The sequence below is a fragment of the Balaenoptera musculus genome, chromosome 13, assembly GCF_009873245.2.
Source record: "Balaenoptera musculus isolate JJ_BM4_2016_0621 chromosome 13, mBalMus1.pri.v3, whole genome shotgun sequence".
NCBI lineage: Eukaryota > Metazoa > Chordata > Mammalia > Artiodactyla > Balaenopteridae > Balaenoptera > Balaenoptera musculus.
Window position 1 is genome coordinate 58,140,483 of NC_045797.1, and position 13,333 is coordinate 58,153,815.

Sequence of the window (13,333 nt, forward strand, 5' to 3'; positions counted from 1 at the left end):
CTGCAAAAAATGCCTAAGGCAAAAACAAAAAAAAAACAAAAAAAACTAAAAAAAAACACAGCCTGGCTACAGGCATGCAACTAGAATTGGGACAGAGAAAACATAGGAAGAACAAACAAATTATCTCAACTAATTCTTCTGCTCATGCAGTACTGTGCAGCCATTTCAATCACTCCTCATTCGCAAGCCAATTAAGAAAACACCCCTAAGAGAAGCCTAAGGACTGGGAACCAAATGCGAGACTGGCAACATTTACACTCTGTGAAATGTAAATAGAAAGCAAGGAAACTTGCTCTGAGCTCACTTTGGCTGAAAGGCAGGGAAGCTCTGTTCTTGCCAACATACACTTGAAACCGAAGTGAACTCCCCTGGCTTCTGGGCAAATCTTTCTGGTGTGTGAACCCTTCAACCTTCTGTCATTCCGAGGCTCTCTTCCCCTCACACCTCAAACCCCTGGGAAGCTTCTCAGAGACTTCAAAAGTCACTCACTCAGACGCTGCTTTGGTGGTTGGAATATAAATGCTCAAAAGTCTTGACATCTTCTATGGGGAATCTTTAAAGAAAACTTCAAAGAAACAGCTCTCCTGCTTTGAAAAGTAATAAATGAAAGTAATAAATGAAAATAATTGCTCCTTTCTATATGTCTCTGATCTCATCCAGAGGGATGGGTTTATTAAACAGACCTGAGAGATTGCCAGGGAATACAGCCACAGGCCTTGGTGAGAGCTTGTGTGGTCACCGGGATCACCTAACCTCTTCCAAAAGGCTTATGTAACGATATGTGGACACCGTCACTTGGAAATCAGGCTTGATTTTTGGGTGGGGGTAGGTAGATTATCATTATCCTTTTACAAGTACCAAATCAGGCTTTATAATGAAGGGGAAAAAAGCATTTTTTATAAAATTAAAGCCTGAAGCACTATTGTACTTCTGGTATAGCACCTTCCCTCTTTTACAGACCATCTTTCTCACACGTTGTGCGTAGAATACAGGATAATGACGGAGTTAAGAGGAAAAGCGTAGAAGTTAGCTAGTGCCCACCCTTCCATTTAAAGATAAAGAAATACCATGGAAGGGTTTTAATTTTGTCCTATACCCATGCATAGAAAAAAATGAAGCAAATGTTCTGAGTCTGCCTTTCAGCTTCATTATCAGTAAAATGGAGTAAGAGTTACCTACCTGTATGGTCAGGCCACCCCAGATGGTTCTTCTCTTGCGCTTTGTACACTCTCTGCTCAACTCAACCAGTCCCTGTTTCACCTACACCCTTCTCACAGGAATGTGCTCGCCTCCTGACCCTCAGGCCAGAAGGGCTCCACCTGCTAGTTTATTAAAGGGAAACAAATGCCCTCGTGATAGTCTTAACCTGAGGGGCTGTGAGGGACTTGCCTCTGCTGCTGGTTTCCTTGGTAACTGATGAGCCAACCTGACATCAATTCCCCCTATAAATGGGGGAATTCCTCCTTCTCCCCCAAGTAGCAGACTGCTGCCATGTCCTGCCTGCCATCTATGGCGGGGTGTCGCTCCAGGACCTTTTGCTTCAGATGTGTAAGATCCCCTATCCAGTAAACAATTGATGTCTCTGTCGCTGTCTCTGGGTTCTTTCTTTGGTCTTGAGGCCGGGCATCCACAAGGCTTGCAGGCCTGCAGGGTGCAGCCCAACACTACCTCATGGAGCTTTTGAGAGGATTAAATGAAATTATACCTGGAAAAAACAGAGCCCAGTTGCTGGCACACAGTAAGTGCTAAATAAATATTAGTTACCAAGGAGATACCTGTAGCTCTGACCCAGTACAGTGGCTCTAAATCCCAAATGCACATCAGAATTATGAGATATTTTTTTGAAAAATACTCAAGCCCAGGCCCAGCTGCAGACATTCTAAGTCAATTGGTCTGGGGTGGGGCCCAGTTCAGGTACAGTTGAAGATGATTAACCAGGTGATTGGATTTGCAGCCAAGGTTGAAACCCACTGGGGTAGGAGGTCCAAGGATAAGGCCAGAGACTGTGAATCCTTATCAGTGGCTAAATACCAGGCAGATGGTAAACAGAGACGAAGAGGGAGAGAAGAAAACTCAAAATACTATCGTAAGGTTTTAAAAGAAGCTTGGAAAATGATATCTATCGTCAAGAGCATCTGTGTGATTGCTACAAGAGATAAATAAAAATGACCAACCTAACTGAGATGAAGCAAGTCTCTTAAAAACAAAGAGTTCTCACCTGTCCGAATGGCTAGGGAGACCTACTGCCACGGCTGAAAGACAGGAAAACACACCCAGATTAACAAGGGGGCAGTCATTTAATGCAGAAATCCGGTTAACATAAAGAGACAGGTCGAACAACAGATAGGACTTCTAACAATACTGCATAGCATTACAGGTTAGCTCTTCCATGGTTGATCTGTTTCTCTTATGATTTTGATTCCAGTACAAAGATGGAGAAGAGACTTCAATTAAAAATAAATAAGGCAACAGAAGAATCTTCCTGTGACAAAAAACATCCACAAATAATGCACAAATATTTGGTGCTGACACAACAAGACACCATTAGGACAAGTTCTGAAGGTGCTGCATTAAATTTAACAAGCATGGTACAATGACAAGAAAATTATACTCGCTTTGTCATGAATCCTTTTGCAAATAGAAATGACTCTCGGGTAATTGTTATGTACAAACTTTCTGAAATAAATGGCAATCAGACAAATTTTTCCATTGCGGTTTCCTCTTTTTCTAAACCCAGAAATGTTCCATGGCACTGCTCCCTACTCTTCACAGTCAAAGCATAAATAGTCATTAAAGCACTTGAATCCACAGTAGTCTTGTCCTTAGAAAGGTATGGAGGTTTTGCGTGATTTGACATCAGTCATCCAGAAGGGGCTGGCAGGCAACAGGCTGGAATGTAAAAGACCGATTTTGTGCTTGGGATCCTGACTCAAACTCTGCTCTGTCCCCTTCCAGGGTCGTCCGCACTGTGGACGGGCCACCAAGCAGTGGACTTGAGTGTGGACAGTCATACCGTGGAGTCCCTGCCAGACTTTAGATGTGCAATCTTGGTCCGGCTAATAAATGGGTAAGCGATGCAGAGACCTCCAGCTGCCACAATAAAGCCTAAACTGCACCAGGCACAAAAGATAGACCAGCTGTAGCCGTGTTCCACATCATCAGGCAGGCTATAAATTAGCTTCGGGAGCCGGTTCAAATCATAGGAGATGCTGGCGGCGTAAGTGCAGAGGGAAATGGTGCAAAATATTCCTATAAATAATACAAAGAGAGCAGGGTGATGGGTTACAGTTTTGCCTGCTACAAGGCAAATGCCAGACAGGCCTTCGTGAACATCAGATCAACAGATGAGATGACGAATCCAAATTAATAAAGGATTGACAATTCTTTCACTTGAGTTACTTCATTCAACAAACATTGGCAAAACCTTTATGTGCCAGACTGTATGCTAGGTTCTGGAGATACAGGAGTGAAAAAGACGGGAAAATTCTGATAACTTGAATTATTCAGAATTATCTCAATTAAATTGGTATGTATATTTGAATTTATTTTTTTAATTCTTAAAAACAACGTAGTAGAAATTTTAATTATTTTTAAGGAAAAAAAATCTATAATCACTCAAACCTAATACAAACAATTTTCATTTCCCTTTGTTCTATACCTGAGTTGACACAGTTTTAGATAGTTGCAATCATCATACCAAGTCTTTCTTTTTCAATTACCATTATCATTAGTATTTATCATGTTGCCTGATAATATCTTAAATGAATTTTTACAAGTTTTTTTTTTAAGGCACAGAGCCTGGCACATTCTAGGGCCTCAAAAATCTTTTTTTTTTAATGAATGGATAAAAAGATTGTAAATCATATAAATTAAATCCATGATGTTGGAATTGTCGTAAAATAGCTGACATCATATATAGGAGATCTATAATTCAACCACTCAGAATGCAGGTAATTTAGGTAGCCTAAGGAAAATGAACAGACCCAAAATTATACTTTTTTATACCAACACGTTATATATAATTGTCCTTTCAGAACACTAAGATCAGCATTCTGATAAAAATGCTTCAAAAAGCCCAAAACACAGGACTTTTACTACTCAAGGATGTAGATGCTTCTATTTCATCACAGTGGACCCCCAAGGCTGCTCCTTTTGGGTGGGCATGGGATCACAATGAGGCAGTTGCTGAGCTGTTAAGGTGGGTAATAAATACAAAAACTGGCACCCAGTCAAGTATCAGAATGTTCCATTCGGTTCCAAGTTCTACACATTTCTTTTTCATACTTTGCTTCATCCCTGTGTACAATGGAGTTTACAACCATTTGCTGAAAAATTGCTTTGGGAACCTTAGGGATCTATGCAGCATCTCCATAGGAAACAGAGACACAAGAATTGGGAACTGAAAGGAGAGGGCTACAAGTAACAGATCTCCACACCCCTTTTTAATAGAACTTTGGGTATCAGAAACATTAGCAGAAAAACAAACTCAGAGCAGGCAGCAATTGGGAGGAAACAAAGATCACCTTAATGCCATTGTTTTTTCCTTAACGTCATTTTTAAGTGCTAGAATTCTGCCTGCACTCAAATCACGTAAGAACACATTGCCTGAATCCTTTTCCAAGTGTGCATTTAGAAATGTTTTAAATTAAAAGGACACTTGATCTGAGGTGATTTGATCTCTCCTACTCTTTACCTCATTCTACTTTTAGCCTCTAAAGTGATTCTGTTTTTCTAAAAAGGATAAAATCTTGTTTTCTGACTTCTTGCTCCAAATTATTATGGTAAACACATCATTTTTTGAGCTCTCCCAAGAAAGATCATGATGGAAATAATTCTTTCATAAAGGAATGGCACAGTCAATAACAGAATACTCCTCTGCTTTTTTCAAACCTTGTGAACAGCAAATGTTCTTACATCTACATGAATGCTTTCACTGGCCAAAACAAAGACGGTGTTTATATATAACAAGGTCCTTCTAATGAATGCTGGTAATAGAACAATAAGGCAGTTAGAAAAATCTGATCTCTGGAGTATCAAGAGGTAAAATAGAATAATAGAACAATAACCTGTTCACAGGAAAAACAACTCTTCTGCATTTAACTGTCTGCACACAGCTGAATACCTAAAAGTGAAGCTGTTTACAAGTAACGTAGTTTTAATGACCTCTGAAAGCTTGAATTCAAACTAAGACTCTTAAGCATACTTTCGTGTCCAAATGCATTGGGCTGGGATGCAGGGAATATGTATTCTGGTCCCCAGCTCTACATCTAATCACTGTGTGACCTTGAAATTACCTAATCTCTCTGAGCTTCATCTAGGGGGAAAAAAATGGGGGATTTGGTGCCTGAAGTCCCTTGCAGTGTCAAATTTCTGTGACTCTGTTATTCCATAATATGGCATTAAGCAAGGACATTTCCCAAAATTTCCTAGTGAATCTAGTACTTGGTATTATGCAGCTAAATAAAAAATTGAATGTCATAGATTTTTCTTTCTGCACATACTCTTTTTGATTTTATACTAAACACTGATTTTATTAGCACCTCTCCCCTGCCAACTCCATAAAATTGCTTTTGGTGAAATGAATTTTAGCATAACAACACCAGTTCATACTGAATAGAAAAAGATAAGAAAAACCTAACCTGAGGATTTAACCTCAGGATGACTTTCTATGCCCTGAGTGTCATTAGTAGTTGTGCTTTCCCAGGGCACTTAGTTTGTGCTTACCTCATGGACACTGTGAATGATGTCACTAATAGAATGTCTTTCTTTGACCGAGTTGCCAGAGAGCTGAAACTCCCCTAAAGCTAAATTAGTGGCCCCCCAGGGGCAAAAACTGGGGACTTCATGGCATGCTTTTTGGCTACTAATCTCACCCTTGGATCCATCTTACCCTACAAACCTGATTGCTCCTTTGTCTTATTTGTATTCTTTATTTGTATTTATTTTATCTTGAAATATTATATACATCTCTATGCCACTTAAGTTCTTTTAGGATTAGGGCATCGCCAAACCTTGATGAAAACCTGCTTTATTTCCTTCTGCCTTTACTCTCTCAGCTGAGATGGAGGGGTGGAGGAGGTTACGTGAGCCCATAAATATGCCTGATGTCTGCCCCTCCCCTTCCCACAAATGTCCCCTGAGACTGCTCTCCAAGGACGTTTTTTCTCCCTCCAAGATGCTCTTGAAGTAGTTCTGAGTGAGAGAAAAGCAAAGATGAACCAAAGAGCATATCTAAGAATTTCCCCTTTCTGGACCCTCACATACCTAAGGAAGTTTGCAAATACAGAGCTGCCATAGCTGTTATCTGTGGGATGGGCAGGACTGTTTGATTATTACAGAGAAATGTAGGGAGAGGAGACAAAGCAGTGTTTCCAATGTATGCAACTAGCTTTTGTAAAAGAGGCCTAACCCATTCAAGATATCTTAATAAGGGGAAAGAAGAACCCTTCTAACTTTGAAGACACTAAGGAAAAGTGTTTAAAGGATGAAGACATCTTTGTTGTAGCTAGATTAGTAGTCGTTGGTCAATTTTGATCCTGCGGAATTCTATTTTAGTTCCATATGCATGTCTTAGAGTCCTCATGTGTATTAGTTTGCTCGGGCTGCCTTAACAAAGTAGCAGCAGACTGGATGGCTGAAACAACAGAAATTTACTTTACCACAATTCTGGAGGCTAAAACTCTGAGATCAAGGTCTTAGCAGGGTTGGTTTCTTCCAAGGCTTCCCTCTTTAGATTAAAGATGCTGGTCTTCTCCCTGTGCCTTCACAGTCTTCCCTCTGTAACTATCCGTGCCCAAGTTTCCTCTTCTTTATAAGGACACCAATCATATTGGATTACGGCCCACCCTAATGACCTTATTTAGTTTAATCACCTCTTTAAAGACCCTGTCTCCAAATACAGTCACATTCTGAGGTTCTCGGGGCTAGAACTTCAACATATGAATGGCAGGGCGGGGCGGGCACACAATTCAGTGGATAACATTGTGTGTGTGTGTGTGTGTGTGTGTGAGAGAGAGAGTTCATGCGTATGGTCAAAGTATGAAGTATATTTCCATCCCTTTTACAGGCCTAAGCAAGATTTTACTATTTTAAGTGTTATTTAATCAGTTATTCAAGAATTATTTATAAGCATCTACTATGTTCCAGACCCAGTTCTGATTATCTTAGAGGTAGTTAAGTTGAATGAGTTCTTGATGGTCACAGCCATCAGCCACCATTGCTTTGACGCTGACGTGATCAGGAACCCCAGGTGTTCTTTCCACTCACTTTCCAGCATGCATATCAGGGAAAAGGAGGAGAGACCCCTGGACTTCCTGTAAGTTCCACACGGAGCCTAATAGCACTGAGGACACGGAGCGTGCAAAACCTGCTGAAGAAAACCGAGCTCTGCAATATGGTGAGTTCCACACACCTAAGAACCAGTTCATCCTAAATCACCTCCTGTAGGATTTACCTAGATGGCAAGTTATTTCAGACAATGTTGCTTTCTTGTCAGTAGCAATCTAGTTAATGCAAGATAAGGGATGAGGGCATGGAAAGATAAGGTACCAGCCTTGCATTTCAAAAGTTCAAAATCTAATGGTCATTCCTGAAAAGCCACGAGGAGAGAGGTCACCTCTCCTCCCTTCTTCTCTCAGACATTTCCTTCCCTTTCCCTTCTCCCCTGACCAGCCAGGAGTTCCCTTGGGCTACCACCACTGATACTCTTCAGCCCAGCTGGTGGCGCCAGGGTAGAGGGGTTTGTAAGTCCCAAACTCAGTCCTGGCTACTGCTGGTAGCACCTTCAAAAGGGTGAGTACTTACTTGTTCTGAAGAGCGCTGTATGCAACAACTTTTCTTATAAAATATTAAAAGGTGTTCCGCCAAAGTCCTTAATTAGAAGATACAGTGATATCACAGAATTACAAGACCGGAAAGGATATTTTTGGATCAGAAGGGAAATAAAGTTATGCTGCCATCCCAGATCATCAACCTAATTTCCTTCCCTAAACTTCATGGTGCCCATGGCCAGCTGGTATGGTGTAGTTAGGGTAATGGCCCACTCTTTTGGCCATCCTCTTTTGATGTGCTTGAAAGGCGGAAAGGAGTGGAAGTTGCTTCACCCTGGTTAGCCTGCTTGATAAATAACATAGCTGCAACACCCAAAGACATAAACATTGATTTTTTTTTTTTTTCACGTCTTCAAAAGATGGCCTGCCCATCATTCTGGCCTCTTTGCAATTCCAGAAAAAAACCGCCTCACGCTACTTTTCACACAGATTGCTCAAAAAGCCATTGCTAAGTTGCCTTAACTAAATGACTGGGCAGGACTAATAGAGACAGACAACGCTTTTAAAAAAAATCAAATACAAGACCCACAATCTGCAATTAACTAAATCCGAAAAACATCCTATCTTTTTCCGAAAGATTGCAGCAATCTCACTGATCGGCAAATCTGGCCTGACGTGACATAGGCTATTTATAGTCCTATTGATCCCACCTAGTGTGAATATTCATGTGTTTGGCAGCAGAAATGTTAATGTATACTTGATATCAGACCCTGCTCAGAGTGTTAGATAATATAGAATACATGCACTATATTACATTTCCAAAATAAAACTTAAAAATCCTGAATTCCAGGGACTTCCCTGGTGGTGCTGTGGTTAAGAGTCCACCTGCCAGTGCAGGGGACTGGGGTTCAAGCCCTGGTCCGGGAAGATCCCACATGCCACGGAACAACTAAGCCTGTGCGCCACAACTACTGAGCCTGCGTGCCACAACTACTGAAGCCCACGCGCCTAGAGCCTGTGCTCTGCAACAAGAGAAGCCACCGCAATGAGAAGCCCACGCACCACGACAAAGAGTAGCCCCCACTCTCCGCAACTAGAGAAAGCCCGCGCTCAACAACAAAGACCCAAGGCAGCCAAAAATAAATAAATTAAATAAATTAAAAAAAAAAAATCCTGAATTCCAAACTGCACCTGGTCCCAAGGGCTTCAGATACGGCATTAAGGACCTGGAGTTTTAGGTCATAATCAGTGGATACCCTAGAGGATTCAATACACCTACAGAGGAGTCTTTGTTTTAATTTGAATGTACTGAAGCAAAACAATGGGTGGCCTAGCGTGGGTATTACTGGTCCCTGAGCTTTGCCGGGGCAGCCTGGACTGTCTCTTCTTTCTCTACTGTCCCGAAGGCCCTGCCTCGTGGGCAGTGGCCACTCAGGGCACAGCCTATGAAGGGGAATGGAGGCCCCCATCAAGGGAGGACCAAGCTTTACCCAATTTTTGAGACTCCCAGTATATTAAAAGGTAATTAAAACCCTACTACGGAGACATAAAAATTGTATTTAAAAATATTTGCATTGAATAAATTAACCTTTTAAAATATTTATATTTCTAACAAATGATAATCATCATCCTAGCACAACAGCAATAATGCATCATTTAAAGCTGATGGAAATACTCACTCGCAGTGCCTGAAGGCAGTGTGGTCTGGTAAAGGGCAGCCCCTCACTGTTGGATCATGAGTCTTACTTATTCCCTTAGTCCTCTGGGTATGCCTCCGTGACAGTGTGTGTGTGTAACTTCAGAGGACATGAGGTCAAAAGGCTACATTTGAGGCTCTGTGCCCCTGGCCCTGCTGGAGGACCCCTTGAGAGGCCCCAGGGAATTAGGGATGCGAAGTGACAGTCAGCACCCCGCTGCTCCGCGTGTGGGTAATCAAGAGCTGTCAGTAGGCAATAAGGCATAAGGAGAGAGATTGTTTCCAGGTTTCCATTTTAACATCTCAAACTGTCACATCACTGATGATCTTCACTGAAGGTTTGGCTAATAAATTCAGGTAGAGAATGAAGATGCCAGCGCCTTAGAAGAGGCTAAGTTTAGCATCAAAAATCTGTGGGGTGATGCCGACTGCTGAAGACACTTCTGCTTCATTAAAATCAATTCTTTTAACCCTTATTTGCTCTCATCTCCTGCTGCTACGTGGGAAGGTCCTACAGCTAATTTATCTCATGCAATGGATTAACATAGTTATCTCGGTGTTTACAAAGGAAATGGAAAGGGATTATTTGTAGTAGCAAAAATGAAACAAACCTCCCTAAATCCCACAGTAAGGGAACACAACGTGGCAAATCTACTGCATGGAAGAGCATGCAGCTATTAAAAGCTATTAAAAACCGAACACAGAACAATATAAGGCCACCGGGAATGCTTACGGTATGATGTTAAACGGGAAGCCCAGAAAACGAAATATTCAATACTTTCCATGTGATGATGGTGGCAAACATTTTTTCTTTCCTTTTTTTTTGTTGTTGTTGTTTTTTTCTTTTAAATTTTTATTTTGAAATAATTGTAGATTCACATGCAGTTGAAAGAGAGAACACAGTGAGATCCTGTATACCCTTAACCCAATTTCCCCGAATAGTAACGTCTTGCACAACTCTAGTATAATAGCACAACCAGGAAACTTACGATGATACAACCCATCCACCTTATTCCGATTTCACCATTTTTACATGCACTCACTCACTTGTGTGTGTGTGCACTTAGTTCCACGGAATGTCACCACGTGTGCAGATTATGTGGTCACCATCACAGTCCAGACACAGGCCATTTCCGTCACAAGGATGCCCTGAGCTACCCTTTTAGAACCACAGCCACTTCTCTCTCTTTTGTTGTTTTTAGTGAGAAAAAGACTTGGGCAAGATTTGGTCCAGGATAAGGAAAATATTTTAACAACTAATTTTTCAGATGGCGAGATCTATAAGTGGGGTTTTCCCTTTATTCCAAAAAAACATGTTGTTTGGGCAATCAAAAGCAAAAAAAAAAAAAAAAAAAAAAAAAGCCAGTGTTATGTGGTAGGTCTGTCCACCCTTCCGGACTGGTCATCAAACTTCAAGTTTATAAGTTTTAGGGTGTTTTGGGGTTGCAATGGGTTTTTGCTACTGTGGCTATTGTTCTGCTTGTTTTGTTTTTAACAGTTGCACAGGGGCTTTTGATGATAAATCCTGCTGAGCCCTGAGCCAGTCTGGCCCAGAGTTACACAGATGGCTCAGGAATGAGGGCTGAGCAGGGGAAGGTGGGGCTGGCTGAGGAAACTCAGCTCCTAGCTCTCCTCTGAGCCAACGCAAGAGTGAACTCCCACCCTCCTTTCATTTAAAACCAAACCAGCCGCTCTGCCTCCCAAGAAACGCTCACTGAGCCTGACTTTTATGGTCCTGTGATTTATTTTCATGCCAACAATTGTTTGATATCTAAGAGCGTCCTAAATTATTCATGCATTACCCACATTACAAGGGTCCTTTAAAAACTACTACTACTGAGGCTTTTGTCTGGCCCTCAGCTCCTTTCATTTTCCTGAGGATGCTATGTGGGGCCTTTCCAGGGCTGGGGGGTCGTGAATACTTCTTTGACGTATATGAGGACAAGAGTTAGAAAAATGGGGGCCCAACTAATAAAGGAAGGCAAGAAAATGGGGGGAGATATTTCATGACCATTAAGCTTAAAGACATCCCCTGGGCAGCACAGGCCTCTCTGATTCTTTGACACCCTCACCTGTTCATTCTACACCCTGGATTTTTTTTTTTTTTAATATTTATTCATTTATTTATTTGGCTGTGCCGGGTCTTTGCTGCTGCGTGCAGGCTCTTAGTTGCGGCATGCGGGATCTAGTTCCCTGACCAGAGATCGAACCTGGACCCCCTGCATTGGGAGCGTGGAGTCTTAACTGCTGCGCCACCAGGGAAGTCCCTACACTTTGGATTTTAATGAATCCTTTAGGCAGGCACCCTCCCAGTGGCTGGTCTTGAAGGTTCAAATCCTCCTCCAAAACCTCAGGAACTAGAATTTTAGCCTGCCTGGGCTACAGCCCTGCAGCCTCTGTGTATTCACCCAAGTCTGGAAAACTTAAGTTGGTTTTCTGCTAAGAATTATTCAAGGGCCAGGTGACTTCTGAATGTTCTGTCGGGATGCTTACAATGATCACCCGTTATTCCAGGTCACTGCCGGTTACAGCGCCGTCTCATGGGGTCGGAAAGGGGCCGACAGGACTTAGAAGGAAGGAAGGACCTCTGTCTGTGAATTGGGTTACAGAAGCTGACTGGTGGACCAATCAGAAGGCAAAGCACCACCTACCTGTCAGCCCTGAAAGACAGAGAAAATGGTGCCAGTCACCGAGGGGTGCCACAGCCTCCAGGGAACACGGGCTTGAGTGAGTGACCGTGACAGCGAGCAGTGCCAGAAACCCCAGTTGTGGTCGCTTGAGTAACAGAACTCCAGAGAAGCAGAAATAGGCTTATTCAAAACGGCTGCACATCTAGAGTACTGTTACCCCTGATGCTCTGCGTACTTTGTGAAACTGTTAACTTGGCATTCACTAATCACAGACACGATTTTCTGGGAAGAAGCAGGAGGAAAGATTTCTTCCCCGTAGCCACCTTCAGTCAATTTCAGCCATCAACTCAGCTGCTGACTCCTTCTTAGACAAAAATGTTCTTCACCCGACAATCGAAAAGACCATAGTCGTGTCTCCACACACCCACTTCCAATCTCCTGATTTAACAGCAAGTCACGCCTCGGCGTAAAACCTTCTGGTGGCTTCCACCACCCTTAGATTAAAATCCAAGCCACTGCCTGCTTCTCCACCTCATGGGATGCTGTCCTTTACTTCCCTGCTCTCCGGCCACACTGGTCTCTCTGTGGCTCGAAACACATACTTCAAGCCATCCCTGCCTTAGGCCTTGGCACCGTTCCTTCCTCTGCCCGCAGCGCCCTCTCTATGTGGAAGAGGGTCCCCTACGCCACCTCGTTTATCTTCCTCACAGCTTTTATCGCTATCACAAATTATTATTTGTGTCTCCCCACAACAGAAAGGGAGAAGGATTTTGTCTGCCTTCATCCTTATGTGTCTTTAGTATGTAGAGAAATGCCTGGTCCATAGTAAGTCCTCACAAAATATCTGTGGAGTGAAATGAATGAATGTTTTGTGTGTAAAAGTGACACCAATGACTCCATCACTAAGAAATAGACTTTGAGTTGACCTTCAGCCTAGAGGCATGGGCTGTGCTGAGCTATCACCCTCTCCTGGAGGGCTCCTGAGAAGCAATGGCCCATGTTTGCCAAGAGTCCACGCCAGGGTTAGGGGCACAATAGGAAAGAATGGGACAGAAAAATCAGACCTGCCTCATATGGAGATTAAACCCAAGACATTTCCATCTAACCTTATAACGGGCCACAGTGGGGAAATCAGGGCTGCGTTTTTAACACTGTTGTTTTCTTTAAATTCTGTATTGCCCACCAAAGCCAAATGACCTTTTGGTTGCTTTTCTCACAAGTGAAAACAAAATTAATGG

The 13,333-nt window shown here is 42.5% G+C and overlaps 1 protein-coding gene across 5 annotated transcripts in view; it reads right to left on the minus strand.

The window, feature by feature from the left end:
- Nucleotides 1-2,278: 2,278 nt before the first annotated feature.
- The window catches only part of TMEM178A (transmembrane protein 178A), a 112,487-nt gene continuing 101,432 nt past the window's right edge, over nt 2,279-13,333 (minus strand). For all 5 annotated transcript variants that reach the window (XM_036872298.1, XM_036872296.1, XM_036872300.1 and 2 more), the window contains one exon: nt 2,279-3,249. In XM_036872298.1, coding sequence (XP_036728193.1) covers nt 3,008-3,249 — 242 coding nt within the window. In that variant the 3' untranslated portion in view covers nt 2,279-3,007. The remainder of the gene's footprint in view (nt 3,250-13,333) is intronic.